Source organism: Glycine soja, chromosome 2 (assembly GCF_004193775.1).
Source record: "Glycine soja cultivar W05 chromosome 2, ASM419377v2, whole genome shotgun sequence".
Classification (NCBI taxonomy): Eukaryota; Viridiplantae; Streptophyta; class Magnoliopsida; order Fabales; family Fabaceae; genus Glycine; species Glycine soja.
In genome coordinates this window covers 2407114-2431069 of record NC_041003.1, presented here as the reverse complement: position 1 = coordinate 2431069, position 23956 = coordinate 2407114, and the positions used below count along the sequence as shown (strand labels likewise).

General features: G+C 31.6%; 4 protein-coding genes across 10 annotated transcripts; 2 read left to right on the top strand and 2 right to left on the bottom strand.

Moving 5' to 3' along the window:
• Positions 1–1418: 1418 nt before the first annotated feature.
• Positions 1419–4632, top strand: LOC114379636 (formin-like protein 8). The gene is made up of 2 exons (XM_028338326.1): positions 1419–2785; positions 2870–4632. The coding sequence occupies exons 1-2, from the start codon at positions 1581–1583 to the stop codon at positions 4077–4079; spliced, it is 2415 nt and encodes an 804-aa protein (XP_028194127.1). The 5' UTR covers positions 1419–1580; the 3' UTR covers positions 4080–4632.
• A 545-nt stretch (positions 4633–5177) lies between these two features.
• LOC114379646 (protein WVD2-like 7) lies at positions 5178–10141 on the bottom strand. 7 transcript variants are annotated; one of them, XM_028338352.1, is made up of 10 exons: positions 10001–10141; positions 9759–9847; positions 9462–9569; positions 8525–9217; positions 8010–8423; positions 7813–7877; positions 7363–7456; positions 7163–7240; positions 6618–6722; positions 5178–5734 (listed from the first exon to the last, which is right to left on the bottom strand). In XM_028338352.1, exons 3-10 carry the CDS (start codon positions 9504–9506, stop codon positions 5717–5719), a joined length of 1512 nt encoding a protein of 503 aa, XP_028194153.1. In that variant the 5' UTR covers positions 9507–9569; positions 9759–9847; positions 10001–10141; the 3' UTR covers positions 5178–5716. The 7 variants fall into 7 exon arrangements, with proteins under 7 accessions (XP_028194153.1, XP_028194145.1, XP_028194171.1 ...); XM_028338344.1 differs by having other exon boundaries at positions 9759–10141; XM_028338370.1 differs by having other exon boundaries at positions 8525–9214; positions 9759–10136.
• Positions 10142–11226: 1085 nt separating this feature from the next.
• On the top strand, positions 11227–12036 carry LOC114379625 (germin-like protein subfamily 1 member 1). The gene has a single exon (XM_028338314.1). The coding sequence runs from the start codon at positions 11298–11300 to the stop codon at positions 11958–11960; it is 663 nt and encodes a 220-aa protein (XP_028194115.1). The 5' UTR covers positions 11227–11297; the 3' UTR covers positions 11961–12036.
• Positions 12037–13942: 1906 nt separating this feature from the next.
• Positions 13943–15734, bottom strand: LOC114379615 (probable galacturonosyltransferase-like 9). Its single transcript, XM_028338305.1, has one exon. The coding sequence runs from the start codon at positions 15418–15420 to the stop codon at positions 14284–14286; it is 1137 nt and encodes a 378-aa protein (XP_028194106.1). The 5' UTR covers positions 15421–15734; the 3' UTR covers positions 13943–14283.
• Between the last annotated feature and the right edge of the window lie 8222 nt (positions 15735–23956).

The following is a 23956-nucleotide window of genomic DNA, read 5'->3' as shown; positions in this document are numbered from 1 at the left end:
TTAAAATTAAATAAAATGTAATTAGTATAAAATTTATTAACCCTTAACATATATACATTAAAAAATATTTTTTATATAAATTTATAAACATATATAGTGATGTATTTATTATTTTTATACTTAATAATTTACTACATATTAGTAAATATAGTATTTAATTGTATATATTAAGAAGTCAATTTTACTTGTAATAGAGTATTGGTTATGATACTTAATAAACGTAATATATATTTTTTTTGACAGAAATATAATTACGATTTTTCATTCATAATCAATTGAACAATGCATGATGGAGCATTGCTAATATATTTATAAAATTTAATAGATGCTATATATGTATTTTAAACGAACATATATATACATTAAAAACTTTATTATTTTTAAAATAATTGCTTTATAAAATATGTTTAATAGTAAAAAATTAACAAAATATTTAACAAATTACTTCAATTAGCTATGATATTTAATATATTTCATTTTTCAATCATAATTTCATTAAATATATTTGACCATTCATTTTATTAATATTAACAAAAAATACACATACTATTTTTAAAAAAATACTCACTTTATTCCTATTTATAATATAAATGATTTTTTTTAAGACTCAATCTATAACATTCCATATATTAATTATTTTTAGACTAGAAATATTCATGATTAAAATAAAAGAAAAAATGTATTAACAAATAACTAGAAGAGAAAAAAAAAATATTAATAACAATAATAATTTAAAAATATATATATAAATTTAAGATATATTTATTATTATTGACTAAATTAACTATTTTCATTCATCATGATAATTAAGAATCTGAATATTATAAACAGGAAAGGAGTGAGGGAGTAGAGAAAGAAGCTAGGTCCATAAGGGATGCCATCATATTTGCATTGTCCAACCACTTCACCATATTTTTAGGCCACTTCAATACTGAATAGTGAATACAGAATATTCAGTATGGGGTTGGCCTTAGAAAGACCATTAAGTCAAACAAGATCGGTGAGCCTCTTGAGTCAACCATTCCTTTGCTAAAAGTTTTACAATGGAATTGGTATCCATTTCGTTTCTTCTTATTTTAAGCCTTTAAAATCAATAGTATATCAACTCACATTTTAAGAAGTAGTATTTCCTAATCACATTTGTACATAAAAGCTAAGTCAAATTTTCGATATTAATGTACGACAAATTTATGCCATTTGAAAAAACCTTTGAATCATGATTGTACCACTTCAAACCTGTACCTTAATAAGCATGTTTGACTTTATATAGCAGTTTCCACATTTCCAAGGGTGACCAAATCTTTAATGAAAGTGCCAAATGACAAAACCATCCCCTAAAAACCTGCACAATTTATTTAATTCAAGAGGGTCATGTTGGCTATTGCCATGAGAAAATTGAATACACCTGGGAAGGCTAATAATATTTTTTACTGCTTACTTCTATTGAAATATTCAGCGAGCAAAACCAATAGCACAAGACAAAGGACAAAACTTGCAATGAACATCAGACAGAAAAATTACAATAACATTTCTTGTATCGGAAAAATCATTGTAGTTGTAATCTTTGTTCCTCAGCATTCATGTATTTGAACATGATGCTTCTTCTTCTTGTGATCCTTTTTGTTTTACAAGGTTTTCCAATACCAACATGCTATTGCCAGACCAATACTCCTCAGAACATTGAAACATTTTATCCAATTCAAACACCCAAACCACCCCTCCTAATCCAACCTCCTGAGGCACAACCAAAGCCACAAGCATCACCACCATCACCAAGACCAGTGGCTGCATCAAAAACCTCTTCATCAAGCAGTAAGATCGGAACAGCGGTGGCTGCAACAGCAGCAGGTACTCTAGTTGTTTCTGGTTTGATTTTCTTCTTGGTTCAAAGGTGCTTCAGAGCAAGGAAGAGAAAGGAGGCCAAAAACAACACTGCTTCCGCTGTGGATAGGCGCGTTGTGCCTCAGGTAGACGTGTTCAAGAGAATGGAAGGGAACGTCAAGGGACTAATTGTTGATGATGATGGTTTGGATGTGGTTTACTGGAGAAAACTCGAAGGTAAGAAATTACCTGACAAGGATTTCCAAAGGGAGGTTTTGGATAGCACCGAAGACAAAATAGAAGATGATCATGAGGGGAACAATGGGAAAAGATCTGAGTCCATTCAAGAAACTCTTCTGCTTAGAGACAGATCTTCAGCATCTCACATGAATATATTTCTTCCAGAACAGTCATATACAATCATGAGAATTCCACCTCCTGCTCCTCCTCCCAGTGTTCCTTCATCAATTGGAGGCTCTTCTACTCAACTATCTTCTCCACCCTTTACCCCTTCATCACCAAAACCACTCAACACTTTTTTCTCATCAATTCCAAACACGTCAAGTCCTGCACCACCAATTCCGCCTCCAACAATACCTGATAGAAATAATCAAGCACCAGCACCACCTCCTCCTCCACCACCAATCCCGGGTATAAAAAGCTCAGCACTGCCTCTGCCTCCTCCTCCACCAATCCCAGTTAAAAAGAGCTCAACGCCTCCACCACCTCCTCCACCAATTCCTCCTAGAAAGAGTCCAGCACCACCTCCTCCTCCACCAAAGGCACATGGTTTGAAGTCATCATCAAAACCACCACCTACCCCTATTGAAAGAACACCAAGTACCACAAGTAAAGAAGGCAACACTTCACCTGAGGTAAAACTGAAGCCATTACATTGGGATAAGGTGACTACCAACCTTGATCACTCTATGGTATGGGACAAAATGGACCGAGGTTCTTTCAGGTAATTCTAATACACTAGATTTTCTAAATATCTAAATTTTGATTCCTACATTTTAGCATTAGCTGATGACTTCTTAAACATCAGGGTTGATGATGATCTTATGGAAGCTCTTTTCGGGTTAGTGGCTGCCAACCGAAATGACAGTACCCCAAAAGTAAATAATTCAATGAGTCCTAGCAGGGATGCTTTGGCTCCATCAGTGAATACCTTCATTCTTGACCCCAGAAAATCACAAAACATTGCTATTGTTTTGAAGTCTCTGGCGGTCTCGCGCAAAGAAATTATTGAAGCACTCATTGATGGTCAAGGCCTTAATGCAGACACCATCGAAAAGCTTGGTAGAGTAGCCCCAACAGAAGAAGAGCAAACACTTATAGTTGCATATGAAGGAAACCCTTCAAAACTTGCTGCAGCTGAATCTTTCCTACATCACATCCTCAGAGCAGTTCCTTCGGCATTTAAGCGCTTGAATGCTTTGTTATTCAGGTTGAATTATGATTCTGAGATTGTAGAAATCAAGGAGTTTCTGCAGACACTTGCACTGGGGTGCAAGGAGCTTCGAAACCAAGGAATGTTTGTGAAGCTTCTTGAAGCAGTGCTTAAGGCCGGAAATCGCATGAATGCAGGCACTCAAAGGGGCAATGCTCAAGCTTTCAACTTGGTTTCTCTCAGAAAGCTCTCTGATGTCAAGAGTACTGATGGAAAAACCACATTGCTTCGCTTTGTGGTTGAAGAAGTAGTTCGTGCGGAAGGAAAACGCGCTGTTCTTAACCGCAATCACAGTTTGAGCCGTAGTAGCAGTAGGAACAGCAACAGCAGTGTGGACTCTCAAAACTCTGCTGTTTCAAATGAACAAAGGCAAAGGGAATACATAACACTAGGATTGCCAGTTGTAGGAGGGATCAGTTCCGAGTTTTCCAACTTAAGGAAAGCTGCGGTTACAGATTACAAAAGTTTTGTTGGTTCAATCTCATCACTCTCAGCTAGGATTGTTGAGATTAGAGAACTTGTTTCCCAGTGTGGAAATGACAAAGGAGGCAACTTTGTGAGAGAAATGAACAATTTTCTTGAAAATGCTGAGGAGGAACTTAGATTAGTGAGGGAGGAGCAAACAAGGGTAATGCAGCTTGTCAAAAGAACAACAGATTATTATCAAGGAGGATCTTCAAAAGAGAGTGCAGAAAACCCTCTTTATCTATTTGTCATAGTTAAGGATTTTCTGGGAATGGTTGATCAAGCATGCATTGAGATTGCTCGTAACATGCAGAAGAGAAAGACAAAGACATCTTTGTAATAGTCTGCAGAGGTTCCAGCACAATGGACTTTGGAGATTTAACATAGCAGATCATCGAAGTCAAGGATTGGCCTAACTCATTCAACTTTTTTCTATTGGACCATTTGCATATTGGAGCTGAAGTGCTAAAAGTCAGAGTTCAAAATGAAAACATTACTTGCTTTGTTCCATTCAAGATATGAATGACATAGGTCCCAATTTGTGGTGGCTCATAAGAGAGGACCTTGTGCTGTTAAGTGCCAACCATTGGAGGTTTAGAAATACTGTGAAAGCAGTGTGTGCTTTTGCATTGATATGGGTCAGCTTGTGTCTGGCAAATTCAGAAGCTAAAACCATTCTTGAAACGCTAACATTTTTTCAAATTTTAACCTCTAAAATGTACGTGTCACATGTACAGAGAAATATTGTTCTTGAGCATTTTCAAATCTCGTGTATATATAGATCTTAGATTCTTCTGTCATCAGCCAGAAAAGTCCATAACATGTTCCGTTTCTTTTCATTTTCTACTGTATTTGCAAGTTCAATGAAAGGATGTTCTTTTAATTAGATCTAATGCATTGAACTAATAGAACAGAGTTGAAAGGATGGACCACAGGAACTCATGACATCAATGATTTTCTTTTAACTCAACTCATCAAGACAATGAATCAGATTTGCTTCTGCAAAATACACGACAAATTTGACATTACTATCTTAGATGCATAGCTCTCAGTTTGCATCAGAAAACATTCATAAATTAACTTCCTACTGACAATTATTTCTGCAAGTTTCTTTTAGCAAGTTTCCTCTTTGTTATAAAGGTTGTGTGATTTTAACTTTTCAGTGACAACTGTACCCTCCTTCTTATACATGCATTTTGGGTGCATGCAAAAGTATTATTAGACAACTACATTAACAGTTTCTTTTTCCTTTATATTCAACTACAAAATATAGGGGTAAAAAAGCAAGGACATTAAGAAAAACAAAAGGAAAAAGGAGAGCCTATGCCTATCTGTACAATTGTTCAAATACTCAATATGCTAGCATAAGAGTTTTTCCGTTAGTGTATATTGCAGAGAACATATGTCAAACTTGATACTGAAATTAATCTGCATTGTGTAACCCACTTAATTAGTCTTGTTCTTTGATTCTGAAAATTCTTCAATCATGTTTCCCAATGTAACAAAGTCTTGCATCTTTGCATGTGAATGGAGAGATGGGTGAGTTGAACTCTTAGAGATACATCATACATGGTCTACAACACGTTAAAAACCATATCAATCACCCATAGGACAGGTAGAGAAGAAAAATAATGCAACCAATTACAAGAGATATATGCACATTTTACATCACATACATTATACATTATTATTTTCTAACCAACATATTGCCTAAAGGGGGGTGCGAGGAAGAAAATTATCATCAACCAATGATGCACTCTCCTTCCTTCTACTCCTCACAATGTTTATAAGATCCTATATTTGACTAGAAGATTGCTCCGCTGTTGCTTACTGAACAAGAATATCATAGCGTTGAAGGTTGAACTGTTTCCATAAACATTTCCTCTGAGCATTCAGATCTACCTAACAGACTGGTGTTTATCCTCTTTTCTCCTTCTTCTCTCTTTACCTTTATCACTTGTGAGGCCACCAAGGGTTTTAAGTTTTAGCATCACCCTGCATGAGTAGAAATGACACAATAACAGTTAATGGAATAGGCTTTCCTTTAATCACATCTTTTGCGTTACCCCACCCCTTGGTACATATTGATGTGTATAAATAATTGATATAGCACATTAGTGGTATTTATAGAGCTCTCAATATTCTAAAAGTAAGGTGCACTATATATCATCATTGCAAAAAAATTCTAAAGTAATATACAAATCATGCCTCAGAGCTCATCTAATGGAATATAATCTGATCCTAAAAAATAAAAGGGAATATAATCTGGAAAGTTAATGAATGTCTGTAAGGAAAAAAAAAACAGAAGCCAACTTCAACAGCTAGAGTTTGTGTGTGTTGAATTTAGGAAACCTAAGGACATTATTTATATGGCTCGATGAGAAATAGTAGAGGTTAATTACTGACAAGATATACCAGCAAACATTGATAACATACATTCTTAATGGCACCGTAATCCTATAAATGTTGTTAGAATGTATCATATAAACAAGAACTTTTATTGTTATCTCTAGTATGACCCACCAACCACTATGCTCATTTAGCAGAAAACAGGTTTATTCTTACAGCAAAACAAAACAACTAGCAAAAAACAGGTTTGTCAATCACCAGACTCCAGTTATAAGTTGAGGAACACGAGTTTTAGCTTCAATTAAAAGTTAAGTTTTATTATTTTAGTCATTGCACATGTGTCTCTAGAAACAGAATGCGATCTATAATAGTTGTTTTTCATATTGCTTTATAGCATTAAATATAAAGAAAAGAAATAGTCAGCTGTTACCACAGAGTGAAAGAGAAGGTAAGAAAGAGTCAGCAAGCAAACATTAACTAGTACAATTTATGTAGGGTACATATATCAGATGAAATGCATAGCATGTACCTTTTCTGAACGACTTTTTACTACTTTTTGACCACGGTAAAAAGCTGGTGAGGGTGTGCCTTTGGCATTATGCTTTAGCCTTTTCATCTCTGCCTCTTTTTCCTCCTGTGTTGAGCCATACAGTGTTCAGAAAAGCCATTTATGCTTATTATATAGATGAAAATAGCAATGTCCATCTAATAACCCAATATTTCCCATTCTACATATTAGTACCATCAGTGCTACACATTGTTTAACACATTCTTTATTATTGGTTAAATTTTATTAAAAATTATAAATTCATGAGTGAAGTTTATTAAATAAGAAGTGAGACCCATATTTTTTTGTAATGTTCAATAAATTTCAGTTAATAATAGAGAATGTGTTCAAAAGAGTGTGTTGCTGACATTTTTCTTAATATCATTATACATGCTATTTTTAAACAATAATCTCTAATACACTAAATATATGCTGACACACTTGAGTGAAGCCATAGGCAGGATCAGGATGGAATGTAGAAAATGCTAGTCATTTCTAGAGAAACATTTTGGAATATGGAAGAGTACCTTTACCGTCAATTTTAATTGAAGACGCGTTCTTTCCACCCCTTTTGCGTTAGATTTTTCTTCAATTTTTCTTGAAGACTGATTAAGAAACAAAAGGTGAGAAAGCATAATTTAGTCAGTTAAACTCTAATAGTCTAATGAATATTCTTTGTATTACAGGCACTAAAATGCAATAGGCAAACATCAAGAGTCAGTCCAACCTCTTTCCCTTTCTCTGCTCTAATGTCAGGTTTTGGGCCCAAAGTAGTTCGTAGAGCATTTCCACTTTTATCCACATTCTCAACCTTAGTTGGCCTATTCAAAAATAACTTCTAGAGGGTCATATACAGAAAATTTCAACTTAAGGAGAAATTTCAATTAAAATTACAAGAGATGCTGTTAGAAAAAATCGCAAGTTATAAAGTATATTTGAATCACTTTTTATAACAATAACTTCCTACATTTCCTCCTCTATTCTACGTTTATCTATAGTTTCCTTGGTTAGAATTCTCCCAAAGAAAGCTACCAACAAAAACATGATCTCATCAGATGGTAAATTGGTAATCTTAATACAATGAAAGACATAAAGAGAAAAGGACTATGAAAACTACATAAAGGAAATGAAACTTGTGTAATGAAAACACATTATCAGTGCAGATTAAAAAATTTACCGTCCATTTTCTTTCCTCAAAGTTGTAGATGTTGGAACCTTTGGCACAGTCCCCCTTGAAGGAACCTGCCCAGGAAATTAAGAGGAAAACATTTTTTAATTAATCTGATTTTGTACAGTTTAAGTATAACCATTTATACTGTATTAAAAAAACATTTGTCAACAATGAACAGTTGTCCATGAAGATTTTCCAATTACCTGCTTCTTTGTCAAAGATTTGTCTTCAACAGAAGTTTTTGGTTGGTTGAAACTGTTATGGAATGTCTTAAATGCTCGTTTGACTATGTCCTTATCCCCCATTCTCTCCATAATTAAAGATCTCCTCATGGTACTTTGACGAGCTGGATCAGGATTACTTGGAGCCAAGCTCAAAGACATGTGCAAAGGTTTGTTAGCAAATTTTCTGCTCTCCCCGCTAGAAATAATTTGCCTCCTAGACAAAGATGGAGAACTAATTCTCTTTATAGTTGAAGAAGCAGGTGACACTGTTTTGGTAGGAGTTGTTAATGCAGGCTTTGAACTTGGTGCTGAAATTGGGGATGCCTTAGAAGTAAGTAGCATTGATTTTTTCTTAGTCTTGGCTGCATTGCTACCCTTACTGACAGACTTAACCTGTCCAAAATAGATGATGAGAAGTTAAAAACCAGGGTAACCAAATAGCCAACCTTTAAGAAAGAACATGAATTTGATGGATGTATGAACTAAAACCAAACCTTAGATTCCTTTGGATGATCCAATTTCACATCTTTTACTTCAACTTCTAAAGCCTTTCCTGTCTCCTTGTACACAACATGTGAAATTTCCTTCACATCTTCAGCTTCAATGTTCGGACTTTCCTCTTGTTTCTTGCATACATCTTCAGCTTCACCTATCTGGTAGGAACTATGTGATCTACTTTCCAGTTCCTTGATCTCCACCTCAAACGATGAACTTTGGTAATCCTTGTTCTCGACCTCAACTGACGAACTTTGGTAATCTCTTGAAACTGCAACTTCCTCCACAGATTCATTAACATGAGTCCTATGGATCTCACAAACAGAACTGGCTTCTTGCTCAACCCCTTCATTGGAACCTTGAGTGTTGTTGGATACATCATGTTCTGCACCAGTGTTACCACTTAGATCTATTCCACTATGATCTTGTGATCCGAAAGAATCTTGCTCCCTTTGCTTCTCCTGAGCCAGCAATTCGGCTTTCCGGGCGGCAACCTTCTTGTAATGTGCTTCAAAGTAGGCTTTCTTCTGTGCCACTGATCCAGGTGTGGCACACTTCTCAACCTCTTCCAAGTACTTGTTTGGAGAGAAAGAGGACCATCTCTCCCAAGACAAGGAATCGTTCTCAAATCTACCAAAAGAAACCGACACTTGCAAAGCAGGATTGGAAGCAGCACCACCCTCTCCCATCTGCTTCAACATCATGGGAAAAAAAACAAAAAACTTGTATTCATAATTGAAGACAACCAACACAAGGACAACTCACAAACAACACCAAAAAGAGCACAGGATTTTAACAGTCACAAATTGGGGTGTGATCCAATCCAAGTCCAACAACCATAGAGTAAGACAGATTTGCAAGGAACAAATAATAATTGTAATGAAAAAAGAAATCAATTTCTAATATGAAAGAACCTTAATGAAAAATGGGGTTTACCTTCTTATCTTCAAACACTGTTGCATCCACAAGAAATTCACCCATGAAAGTAAAAATTACTACTTAGCCACAGCCCCAAAGACACACAGAAGCTATGCACAGTAAGGCCTGTAAAGAAGCAATTGGGGAATAAGCATTCCTGGATATCTCACCGAAAAGACCAGGAGTAAGAATGCTCACAATGGGACAAAAAGAAAGAGTCTTAAAAATAATTTGCAGCAAATCATGAGTAAGGGAATAGCAGGGACATGTGCATGTGGATTTTGGAGTGAGAAAATATCAGAAGATGAGAAATACTCTTTCTTTTTTTTCCTCTGCATTAATTTCTACTTCACTTTTCTACAGTAACGACGTCCTTTGTCTGCTTGTGGTACTTAAGGAAACTCCTAAGAAGAAAAATTCAATCATAAACAATCCAAATATCCCCTCAAAAGCATAGAACTAGAGCAAATTGCAAAGTTACTTCAGAGTACTCTAGATCACATAATGTGATTGCATTCCTAAAAGAAGATTTAACTTTTAATGGTAATAAGTACCACCTCTTTCCAGAGAGGGCCAATGTTGAATCAGTTTTGATTGGACTTCAGTTCAGGGGTCATAACCAAAGGACATAGAATGATGATGGGAAAAAAACCTTGTACAATGTAAAATAAAAAATTAAAAGGGGAACAAAAAGATTACTATACTATACCCTTTTTAACAAATAATTACACAGATAAATGAGATTAGCTGTCTCAAGTTATAGAGCTTCAATAAAATAAAGTAGCCATGCATTTAACATTGAATAAATAGCAATGTGTAACTCAGTTTTCAAACACACGTCAGTTAAGTTTGTGGGAAAACTTGTGTTCCATTATTGTAGAATATATACTTGAAAAAAGACAAGTATAATTAAATTCTGAACTAAAACTTAATTTTATAATGGATCTGAAAAATCTAAAAACTTGTGGAAATACTGAGATCCTATCGAGAAGCTAAATAAACTTATTACATTGATTTAAAAAAATATTGAATAATAAATAAAGATCACAAGTCACCACCTTAAATTTTTCCATCAATTAAACTATTGAATATCTCTATACTATATGGTTCAAAGAAAGAGACCCAATAACCCCAAGGCGATGATAATTAGATCAGATCAAGTGATAAACCATGCAATGCAAGGCAAGGAAGGAAGGCCCACATGAACAAAAACTGAACACTTGCGCGGCGTGTGGAAAGGTTGCATGTGACGGGTCTCAATATTTATTATTATATGTCATTTGGGTCACATGTGGACCATGATTGAATTGGCTGAACTAAAATTTATTGCTATATCATATCATATAATATAAAGTGTGATAGTCCTTAGTCCCTACTACCTCAAATAAGAACAAAAAACGATGCCGTATTAGTCCCTACTACCTCAAACGACAGCGTTTTAAGTTATAGAGTGCTGGTCTATATATAAATGAGCCCGAGCCCAATTAAAGAATGAGATTAGCAACATTGAACTTGGCCTGAGAATGCTAAGCATGCACCATGTTAATTAATCACAACTCATTTTCAGTCAAATAGAACGTAGACATCACCCCTTTTGTGTGGCTTAATATGACTTGATCACATTTACTTTAAGCTTTGCCTTTGTCCCTCCCTTATCCTATGCTCTTAAGCTACTCAATCACCTCACCCCACAATACACATGAAAGTTAAACAAATATCAACATCCACCACCTGCTCTTATTTCCTCGTGTGCTAGTATATATACGATTTGGTTTATGCTGTTAGAATCCACTCTACAACATAGGACATAAAATATTATTGTCCTTTGACTTGTTTCTTCAATTATAGCCAAAAATGAGAACCCATTTTCACTCTCTCCCATTATTTTTTTGGTTCACTCTATCCCTTATATTGGGTCAAACCCGACCCGACCCTGACCCACTTCAAGATTATTGTGTTGCAGATAGCAAAAGTAATTTTTTCATTAATGGGGTACCTTGCATTAACCCAGATAAAGTTTCCTCATCCCATTTTGTCACATCTGCTTTATCAAAAACTGGCAACACTAGTAACCAATTTGGCTTCAGTGTCACAGCCACCACCACTGCTAATCTTCCTGGGCTTAACACCTTGGGCCTGGTACTGGTCCGGGTCGATATAGCGGGCAACGGGATAGTGCCACCTCACTCGCATCCGAGGGCCTCGGAAGTTACCACTTGCCTAAAGGGCCTGCTTCTTGTGGGCTTTGTTGACACAAGTAACCGTGTCTTTACCCAGAACTTGAGGCCTGGTGAGTCATTTGTGTTCCCAAAGGGCCTGGTCCACTTCTTGTTCAATAGTGATTCAAGGGAACCAGCAATAGCCATATCTGGTCTCAATAGCCAGAACCCAGGAGCACAAATTGCATCACTTGCAACATTTGCTAGCAAGCCTCCTATTCCTGATGACATTCTTAAGAAAGCTTTCCAAATTTCCAAAGGAGAAGTGGAAACTATTCGTAGAAACCTTGGAGGATGATTAATTGACTATGCAGTTGATGGAAGTGATCCAATTATGGTTACCATTTTACCAATATACTTAATTTCTTATTGCATTTTGATTGGGATCCTAGGTGGGAACCTGGAATTAGATTGGCGTATTTAACATGTCAGATTGCGTATTTATTAAAAATGAAAAGAAAGAGACATACAAACCGTCATGTCACATTACAATGTTTAATAATCAAATTAAAAATCTGATGGTTGATCTGAGTCATGCATTGAATATTATTGTGGAGTCAAGTATGCTTTGCTTGTCCTTTTTTCCCTCTTTGATTGGATTGTTCAGCTTTCTTATTTTTAATTTGTTGACACAACTTAAATAGCTGGCACTTTCTTGTAAGGACAATGAAAAAGTGAATGTCTAGTGAATTTGAATGTCTATAAACTGTACCTATTATGAAATCTTCCATAGCAAAAGTTATTTCTCTGTTTATACAACTGCAATGACTACTTTACATTTGTTCCTCAAATGTTCTTTTGATGCCATTTTTTATGCAGACATGACCCAAATAATGCCATTGGCAATTGCCAACTTGTTTTGTACTAAGAATTTTAATGTTTATTCCTCCAAGGCTCCAACACTATCTCTTTGGACAACTAGTGCTTTTAACTTGACATTTTTCTTATTATCTCAAAAAGAATTAAAAAAAACATATTAGGTATTACGATTTTAATGGAGGAAATTCATGGTTCTAAAACATTGAAAAAAAAATAAAAGTGAAATGTCCTGTCACCTGTGTAAATTCGAAAGTCTATCAAGCAAAAGTTTTTATTTTGTAAACTGTTTAATGTTTATACAATTATACCACTGCAATAACTATTTTAATTTATGTTCCCCAATCATTGTTTAATAGAACTATTTTTTTTTGTTGAAAACAAGCTGTAAATAATGTAATTGCAAATTGCCAGCATGTTTTGCTACAAATTATATTATCCTAATTTCCCCTGTAGTTTAATATTCCGTAAGCATACATTAAAAATATATATATATTCCGTAAGGAAACGCAAAATTTCATTTGAAACTGACATTATAACGGTACACCTCATCTAGTCAACTTTTGTAAACCAGCATAGCAAGTCATGACTTCATGTTATACACATGGCACTCAAGTCATCTCCACACAAATGACTCACAAGAAGGGATATAAAAAAATTAGCATACTTTTAAACCAATAATTCAGCATATTATTATTATTATTCTTATTCTTTATACAAGTTCCTATCAATGCCTTCCTTGGATTCTCATGGAAGTCTTCAGAGTTTAGAAGAGTCCGTGGCATGACGCTTGTGAAGAAAATTGCTAGCAAAGATAAAATTTGCAATGATTTATCCTTACGTGAAGAACTTTCCAAATAACATGAGCTGTGTGGGGTCTAAAGTTGTCTATAAGTGAAATTTACGATCACTTTGGTTAGGCATTTCAGTTTCCTGAAGGCAAAGGAAACAACCGTGAGGGAACCTACTAGCACTTGCACTAACCATTCATATGCACTTTATTTCTTCCTTTAGCCTTAAAATCACTGTGATTCCGTGATCAATTCTCAATCATAGCATGACAAGTGTGCCATCACATGTACCTTGACCTTAAGTTACCAATTTCTTTTTTAACCCTTTTTTTTCAAAAAGGTGATATACATCAAACAAAAATTAAACATTTAGTCCCCTTTAACTTGTCTCATTTTAAATTTTACTTTGTATATAAAAATTATAAAGTTTAATTCCTGAACAGTTTTTCGTGGCAATTTATTAAAAAAAGTTACAGTGATTTTGCCCTGCTAAAAAAACTCTATATTTAAATTGAAGACCATTTATAAGAACCAAATAAATCGTTTTCTTTCTGTTAAAACAAACAAAGACCTCTCACTTCATCATTCAATGTCTAATGGTGACCTCAGTACATCATTTGAAGGAGCAATAGTCACTGGTAAGAAAGGAAACAAAGGGATGATAGAAACCTAATCCAAATAAAAACAATTGAACAACTGTCTGTTATTCTGCACTTTGTTTGTTGCCACATTACAACCAATGGTCCCATACAAAAGAAACTCAACCCAACCCACCAAAATCGTTCCAAGAGATGGAACCCCCCAGCAGCAGAGAAAAAAAGAATCCTAATTTCATATTCTGTAAATCACAAGAATTTAGACACCTTAACAAAAAAAACAATCTACAGAAAGAATAATGAAGAACCCCAATTATATCTCTCTTCTACCCAATTTGTACTGTACACTGCTAGCAAATAATCTCCGAACAACAAATGTACCAAAGAATCACCACCACCACCACCATCATCATCATCATCATAACAAGTCATGAGCATAACCAACCAAAATAGAAGAAGAGAACCCCCAATTCTGATCTCTAACACTATCCTTCACTTGTTTATACAAATCATAAGGCTCCCAAAGACGATCCAAGGGACAAGGTTTCTTCTCATCAAGCCTAACCCAAGGTTTCCCTTTTCCACTCCAATGAAGCAAACTCACAGGACCAGGATGCAAAGACCTACACACCCCATTCACATTATCCCCACCAAGCCCATGCTGGTTCCACCTATGATCAATCGCTTCAACATTCCCACCAAACACAAGCAAAAACGGTGGCAAAGAACCCAATTCATAAATCCTCTTCTTCCTCTGCAGCTCCATCCAATTCTCAATCTTTCTCTTATAGTTCCCTTCTCTCCACTTCGCCAAATCCATCACCATCACCCCAGTGTTGAAATAACAAGGCTCGCGCGTATTGAACACGCGCGAGAGTAAAGGGTCGTTCCAGAACTCGTCGGTGAAGTACTTCGTGAAGTTCGCGTGACAGTACTCTGGCGCGGCGATCACGCGTCCGTGCGTGATCGCTGCTCGCCAGAGCTTGCCGACGTCGTCGACCACGACGACGTCGGAATCGAGGTAGATCACGCGGGACACGCAAGTGTCCAGCATGTCGCCGAGGTAGTTGCGCGCGTAGTTCAAGGGGTTTTCTAGAGCTTGTCGGATTGAAGAAGAGATTAGGTTTATTACAGTGTCTTCTCTAAAGATGTAAACTTTGAAGTTCAGGGAAGGAAAAATGGAGCGGACGAGTCGGGTTAAGACCCGTGGGCTTGCCGGGTCGAACTCGGCGGCGATGAAGTGGAAGAACACGTTTTCCGGGCACGAGGAGTGGCGGAGGACGGAGTGCACTGCGGCGATGGAGCCGCGGAGGTAGCCAGAGTCGAGGGTCATGGCGATGTGGACCAGAGAAGGGTCGCATGAAGGAAGAAAATTTCGGGTTGACGAAACGGGGCAACCCGCCCCGTTTCGATACTCCGGCGCCTCGGTGTAGTGGAAGAACGCGCCGTCGTCTGCGGTGGTTGGGAAAGAGCGGATTCCGAGGCAGAGCAATGGTGGGAAGAAGAAGCAGAGAATGAGGGAGGAAACGACGGCGCTTTGACGGAGGAGAAGCATTTGGAGGAATGGGTCGGTGGCAAAATCGGTTCTTGGTGGAAGGAAACAAAAGGGGTGCTGTTGTTGTTGGGTGCTAGAAGGAAAAAAATGGCATTTTCTTTTCTTGTTTTGGTTTCTTGGCTATTTTTTGCGTTTTGAAAACTTTCTTTCTTTCTATTTTTGTATTGATGGTGCGGTTCAAAGATAAATCGGTTTTGGGTTTTGGGTTTCTCTGGAACCAGGGTGGAGGAGAGGGAAGTTCCAGAGCGAGAAAGAGAGAGAGTTGGAGTTCTGAGAAAGAGAAATCTATGACTGACTTATACTAGATTCATTATATTATTTTCATTCATTCATTCATCACTGTCTTTATCTGTCTCTGATTTTTTTCTTTTTCTTTTCTCTCTCAAAAAAAGGGAAGGGGACCTATCATGTTTTAACACATTGGCTGCTGCTGTTAAGCAAGGAATTTTGTTTTCTTTTCTTTTTTCTCTTTCTTTTACTTTTCCTTTTGCCATCTGTTTCATTATTGATGATGATTATTTATTTATTTATTTATTTCCTTTTAAACGATTTTGGAAAATATTATCATTCGAATGCGTAACTTGCATGGATATGTGATTCACGCGTCTGAAAACGCTCTTACGCGCTCCCTATTAACTGCGTTAATCAATACTCATGTAGTATGTTTACTACAGTATTTTGTAGTAGTATATTGAATTGATTTTGTAAAAACAATAATTAATAGTAATTAAGAAAATTTAAAGAGAATGGGGTATTGGTCGTGCAGGGAAAAAGAGTTACAACTTTCCATCCACGAGATACAACTATAAGACCACAAGGACAGGTGGATTTGTAATAAGCAGCTACCTGCCAAATATTGTTGCTGTCATAAGCTGTATGATTTCCAATTGAATTCAGCACTTACTTACTATTGCATCAAAAGTAATACATGAATGAATTTTGGTACTAGAAGATATAAATGCCTTATGCTAAAAATATTCATCCAAATGGTAAGTTCTTAAAATTGTCGGTTGAATTTGCTCTCTCTCTGTACTGTTATAGTGCTGTACCGACTGGTTTTTCTTACTGCAACTATACCAATATGATAGTATTTGCTTATATCCAAACTCGTGGTATTCATTTGATAACAAAAAATATGTTTTAAGGAAAAGCATGGAATGTCCATTGCTGTCAAGTAGTAAATTTTTAAGTGTGTTGTTGCGACTTACGATACATAGTAGGTTACTACAAAAAAATCTTTTTCATTTTTATTAATTATTTAAAAAATTGTTTGATGCCTTAAAAATATAAAGATGCTATTAAATGTTGGTATATGTTAATCTTTTTAATATATTAATAAACGCATTACCATGTACTATATATTTGTGTCTATATTGATGCCATACATTGATAAAATACTTGTGTACATGTCAATTAATTAATTTAAAAATAAAATAGATATCCAATAAAAATGTATATTAATATTTAGTATATTTAAAATATAATATTTAAAATTAGGAGATTAATTTTTTTAAAAAAATATTGAGATGCACTTTTCTCTAATTTCTAATACAACTCTAATAAGTATAATATTTAATAAAAAATCTATTTATTAATTCTTTAATTAGTGATAGTATTTTAAGAGTATTTTCTTTTTGTCTGAACCTTCTAGGTCATTAGGGGAAAGGGTCCTTAGCTAATTGGAAGTTTGGTCACGAGCTGAATAAAATCTAATTATTAATTATTTTTATCAATAATCAATCAAACTCAAATAATACATAAAAGATTTAACCTTAATTTTAATATATTAATCATTTGTATCCAATATTTTTAGATTAGGATTTAACCTTAATTTTAATATATTAATTATTTGTGTTCAATATTTTTAGATTATTAGTTAGCAAGAAACTTCAAATATTAGAAAGTGAATACCTAAATTGCCTATTTTAACGGTATTTGTCATTAACAAAATCTAAGTTAAACTAATTATGATTGGTTATGAATTGTGATATAGATTTGCGAGGTACTAATGTGAATTTTTTTTAATATTATATTAAATATTTAAATTATTAGAACCGTACAAGTCAGTCACGTTGAATAATTTACTTTCATAATTATATGCTATTCTTTTAATATTTAATAGAAAAGATATAAATAGTTATAAAAAAAAGCTCAATAAACAAGTATTTTATCTTGCATATAAATGTGTTAGATTTGAATAAAATTTTATTTGAATTTCTTAAACAAGGTGTGAGATCTGAGTCTCAAGATAGTTGCAAAAATTATATTATTTCAATAATATATTATATGTACAATTGATTATTTTTTAATAATCAATTACAGATAAAAATTATGTGATTGGGATTAAAAAAAGATTTTATTAAAAATGATTAGTTACATTTTTTTTACACTCTATACTAATATTATGATGACAAAAAACAAATATTATTTTCTCTCAAATATATGTAAAAAATAATAATAATTTATGCTTATTAGAAAAACTGATTAACATTATTTAATTGTGTCGATCAATTTCATTTAAAGATAAACTTTTTTTCTAAATTATCTTTTCTTAAAATTTGTTATAAAAAATAAAAGAGTTATTAAAAACAAATTTTCGAATAAATGAAGAAATATTTTAAAAATAATTTCATTAAGTAAGACAAGGATGATTTAGATTTGTTTAAATTTAAGATAAGGAGTATCAAGATGGGAGGAAGTTTTACTATCTTGCAAGTATAATACTTAATATATTTTCATATTGTTCACTTCTTGTTTTTAATGAATATAGTATTGATTAGAGCAATTACTGTAGTTCACTACAAGACTAGTACTGTGACAGCTAGCTATGAGCATGCACAGCCCATCTGAGTAAATTGAAATTGAAATTGTAGCCATTGGAAATGGTGTGGATGGGTTGCCTATTTATGAACATAAATGATGTTTGACCACTTCACCCATGCAAGATGCAACTCAGTGTTTCATTCATCAGAATATTTAAGAGGTCAATTCATGGGAAAATGGAAAGTCTTCTCTTCAATTCTACAAGGTCATGATTATGATCAACATGAACCCTCAAAAATGCATTGACGCATTACATTACAAATTACTACTGTTATAAATGTACGGACTAGCAATATTTTATCTAGTCATTAATTTCTTTTTTCTAACTCAAAAGTTTAGATAGTCAGATTTGGGAGATTAATCAAATTAGAACAAGCCTTAACATACTTATAAATTATTCATTAACAAAATTTTTACATGACAACAAAAATTAAATTCATATTTTTTTAAATATAAATTTGTTTCTTATCAATTGAACTTAATTCATACTGGTAATAAAATGTTAATATAATTTTTTCCTTCCATTCAACAATAACGGTAAAATAAAAAATTATTATTATTATTATTATTATTATTATTATTATTATTTTAATATAATATTAATTATTTTTTATTTATATCTCTTATAATATTAATAATAAATATGAAGAATCCAAAAATCTGGTTGTATATGTGAAAAAAAAGTAAATTAAAAATATTTATAAAAGAAAGTATACTAAAAAATAAGTTTTTAAGTTAATATTTGTTTAAAATTTTTCTAGTAATAGATGATATTTCTAATTTTATTCATAAAATTAATAATAATTATTGTATAAATTTATTATTTATTAACTATTTAAATAATTATGTAAAAAAAATTGATCCGCTTTCGATACACTAGTGTATCCGTCCCAATGATGGACAAATAAAACTAAAGATGAATGAATGATGATAAATAAAACTAAAGATGAATGAATGATAATAAGGGTATTTTTAAAATTTTTTTCATCTATTTATTATTTGTTTTCATGATAGAACCTATGACAAAAATTATAATGGATGAAAAAATACATATTATCACTATCTATTATTTTTTCTACTATTTTTTATGGGTTATTATTATTATATATTTATATTTTCTTGCATACTAGCTTAATTCTTTGCCTTGTACGATAATAAATTTACATTTTATAAATTATAGGAGTCACTTTTTATATTATTTGAATTTTTAATTATATAGTTTAAATTTAAATCTACTTTTATATAAACACATGCTTCAGAAAATTATTATTATTAGAAGTATTATTTTAGGTAGAATATCTTTCACTTTAGTAATGTTTTACATGTTCTTTTTTATTTTCTTTTTTAGAAAAAATTATTTTAATTCATTTTATTAGAAATGTATTGGACAATCAATTAAGATTCCATTAGAAATAAAATATGAAATATATCATATCAATTTACACATTTCTTATATCTATTATATATAATTCAAAAAAAATAAATATTAAATGTACATTAATTAAATTATTTGAAAGAAATAAATAAATATATATATATACATATAATAGATAATAGATACAGAAACTTAATACATCTTCCAAAAATATTGCTCGATTATTCTTATTTTTCTTTATTTTTTTTATCATAAATTATATTATATCTATATTTTTTTCCTGTTTTTCCACACATACTTCCCATTTTTAGGATTTGTATCCTGCAATCTTATTTTACTTTCTTTCTATCACATTATATTATATATTGTATTAACATCTTCTTCTTGTCTTACTTTTTATGGTAACTATTAAATATATTTTATATATTTAACTTTGAAAATAATTAATAACATAAAGAAATTTATTAGTTTAAATCGAAACTCATTTTACAACTTGTAAAAACTATAAAAAAAATACCAAAATTAAAGATTATTTAAAAAGAATAATTTCAAATTCTTTGAAAATATCTTTTATTATTTTTTTATATAATAAGTATTAAATGTAATTTATACTTTTAATAAGATATGGCATTCATTTAATATTTTTATAAAATTGTATGGTAAAAAGAACTGGCAGAAGATCTGTAAAAAACTAACACCACTTACTCCTAAAGAAAAATAACTCACCTAAACATAACAATATTGAGGATTAAAAGAAGAAAAAAAATGAAAACCAAACATGCACCCCCAACAACCGCAGAGCACTAGAGAAGAGAGAGGTGTCTAGATAAGCAATAGAAATGATATTATTCAATGTCCATGATCATGATAGGTAAGAGACACTATATATACACAAACATTTTCACTGGCGTGGCTTCCAGCACCACCAACGTCAAAAAAACCAGTCACAGGTCACATAATAATTTCGCAAATCAAAAGAAAATCCAAACACAATAATACAGAAATAGTACTATTTACATTTTTTCCTTCCCCCTTTCTTTGCCCTCCCTTTCAAACAACAACAAAAATATTTTATAATTTTTTGGAAGGTAAGTACTGTTTTGTGTTTAAAATTTGTGAGATTTTAGTTAAAACATCCATTTGAATTATTAATAATGTTTTACATTCATTTGAATATTTTAAGATAAGTTAATAAGTTAATATTTTATTGAGATATTAATCTCTTTCTGTATTCATTATCAACATAATCTTTTCTTATATTATCAACTAATAAAAATTGTGTTAGACATTTCTCTTAAAGTAATTTTTAAAAAAATTAGTTTAACATATATATATTAATTTTTTTATAGAAACATATATATTAACCCTATGATTTGATGACCAAAATTTATTTTACATTTTTAGAGTATAAACAAATTTTTAATATTTTTATTTGAAAATAGATCTCTAGAATGTTCGCTAACCTTAAAAGGTTTTAATGCAATATTCTCCCAATTCAGATCTATCTAAGCTTTCAATTTTTTGTTTAAGTAAAAAAGACGATGAAAAAAGGTAAATAAAATATTGAAAATAAATACATTTGAAATTAAAAATGAATAATTAATAATATAAATTTAAATAGATGAAATTATTTAATGTGATAATAATATTATTAATAATAAAAAATAATTTATTTTAAACTAACATAGAAATATAAAAATCAATGAAAAATTAGTATAATAAATACTAAAAACTTAAAAAGTAACAATAAACATCTTTTAAAGAATATAAAGATATTTTGGATAACTTTAGACGAATGAAAGTGTTAATCATAAATAACTATCTCAGTTCTCATCAACATAAAGAAAGCCCCCTCCATCCATAAGCATTAAGCAGCATAGGAATTGAGTGTAAATCTATAAATAACACTAAATTAAACAGAATGCACTGAAAAATAAATTATGAAATATGAAGAATAATATTTTATTTTTTATTATATATTTTTAATAATTTATTGATAATTTAAATAAAAATAAACAAATCTAATATCTTATCTTGTAATAAGTAGGAAAACTATTATAATATATTTTAGAAATATCTAAAATGAATTTGAATTACTTTTTTTTATAAAAGTTCTTATTCTTTGCGTCCATCACCGATATATTATGTAAACAGTTAAAATGAAGACAATGCTTGGCTGGCAGAACCCCACTGGCCAAAGTGGCTGCAACCCCATGTGAGCACGTGCGTCCCCACTTTCAATTTCAAACTATTAATATTAATTGTCTAATTCATTTTCTTCTTCTTATATCTTTGCCTATATTTCTGTTTCATTCTATTTAAGTTTTTTGTTTTCCCCTCAATATTTCTTTCTACCAAGTCCCTTTCCGTACGGTTACGTGTTACATATTTCATTTTATTTTTTTTAGAGAAAACGTATTTCATTTTAATTATAACTTCAAGTATTTAGTTTCAAGACAAAAATTGAGTTTTCGAGTCTATTTTGGGTCTGCCATATAAAAAAAAAGACATTTCATTATTTCTCTGAAGATTACAAATTTAGAATTATAAATTGAATTGTTGATGTTTAACAACACCTAACTAGTATGTGTTGGGTCATTGAATAAAAACTATGATTGTTATTGATTGATTATATATTTACAATTTGTATTACAAATAATTAATCAATAATTCAAAATGATTACGTTAGCCTTTTTTCAAGGCAAGTTTTTTTTTATATTTAAAGATTTATTAATCTCTAAGACTTTGAGCCTTTCTTCATCAATGAATTGATAATTTATATTACTCAACAAGCTAAATAACAAGAATGCATGAAAATATGTATAAAGGTTGAGTGGTGTTGTATACGTGCTTCACATGCAAAAATACTTATTTTATCTTTGTTTGGTGAAACTTTGACACGAAACATCAACAATGATGGAATTGTACGTAGTCTAATATCTTGGTATATTATATAATACAAATTATTTTTACAGAAACCTCATAAAAATTTAATTCTTATCTTTTCATTTTATTCTCTCTCATATTCTACTTCTACGCCTGTTCCATAAATTAATCAATGTCCTACTGAAGATTTTGGGAGGTCCTGTACGTACCCATTTCTACTACATTGTTTTGCACAAAAATGTTAGAGAAAATCAAATAGCCAATAGATGCAATCAAACACAAAAAATTGTCATGCCTAAAGAAAAACAAAATTTATAATTATTTTTTTTTAATTATATAATCTTTATTTTAACAAAAATGACAAATTATGTGACATTTATGAATGAGAAAAAACGAAAAGAATGAGCTGATTGAATAAAAACGGGACTCAGGAAATGAGAGGGAAAAAAAACCGTGCTCCTTACAATTTCACAAAACTGCTGGATGTTGATAAAAATATTGAAGATCAAAAGGTAAGAGTTAACATAAAGATCAATACTAACTTGACCAATTGATGCAAAGAAAGCGAAAATTTTCTAGATGGCTTATTTGATTACAAGAAACATTGATAACACATTTTCTAATATTTTTTAATTATAGTGAAATTTGTTGAAGATCATAAAAAATTATGGGTATCACTTTTTATTAATGGTTTTATAATTTTGAATAAATTGTAATTGATAATATAAGAATTAGACTCCTAAGATTCTATTAATGGTTTTCATTTTATTATTAATTTTATATTATTTTTTAAAATATTTTTAATCAAATTTAAAATAATATAAAAAAATACACACATTATATTTTTTTATTATGTTAATTAGTGTAATAGTCACACTTCACTTTCTTCCAAAGCGCCAAAAAGAGTGAACAATGAAATGCAACAACTTAGGCAAATCTAATAATATATATATATATATATATATATATATATATATATATATATATATATATATAATATTTTTTAATTTTATATAGTAAATGTAAGAATCATGTCAATTGATATGGTATATTTTTCAATTCTAGATATTTATTGAATATCATTTATTATATATTTATTTATAATTTTAAAAAAATTAAATTCATCACAATTTATTTTAACATTTAAAACAAATATAAAATGACAATTAATTTAAATCATAATTAATTGATTTATTAAATATATTTAGTTTCAAAATTTATTTAATAAAAAATATACTACCATTTTTTGTAGTTTAATTAAATCAATTTTTTTTTATCATTCTACTTGTGGTTTTTCTCCTTTTTTATTTTTCAGTTTTAATTACTTTCCAACAAAAAATTATCTATGAAAAATTTGACAGGATTATATAAACAATTAAGAAAATTACCATGAGTATATATTTGGTTTAATTAAATCATAAATCTAATATGAGTTTTTATCTTGTATAATAC

What these genes read in the sequence shown, in the direction of transcription:
- LOC114379636 (XM_028338326.1), top strand. Translation starts at nt 1,581, where the DNA reads ATGTATTTGAACATGATGCTTCTTCTTCTTGTGATCCTTTTTGTTTTA. An exon ending in ATGGACCGAGGTTCTTTCAG is followed by an intron (nt 2,786 to 2,869) that starts GTAATTCTAATA and finishes CTTAAACATCAG; the next exon opens with GGTTGATGATGATCTTATGG.
- LOC114379646 (XM_028338344.1), bottom strand. Translation starts at nt 9,506, where the DNA reads ATGGGTGAATTTCTTGTGGATGCAACAGTGTTTGAAGATAAGAAG. An exon ending in ATCATCCAAAGGAATCTAAG is followed by an intron (nt 8,424 to 8,524) that starts GTTTGGTTTTAG and finishes TATTTTGGACAG; the next exon opens with GTTAAGTCTGTCAGTAAGGG. An exon ending in AATTAAAATTGACGGTAAAG is followed by an intron (nt 6,723 to 7,162) that starts GTACTCTTCCAT and finishes GGCTCAACACAG; the next exon opens with GAGGAAAAAGAGGCAGAGAT.
- LOC114379625 (XM_028338314.1), top strand. Translation starts at nt 11,298, where the DNA reads ATGAGAACCCATTTTCACTCTCTCCCATTATTTTTTTGGTTCACTCTA.
- LOC114379615 (XM_028338305.1), bottom strand. Translation starts at nt 15,420, where the DNA reads ATGCTTCTCCTCCGTCAAAGCGCCGTCGTTTCCTCCCTCATTCTCTGC.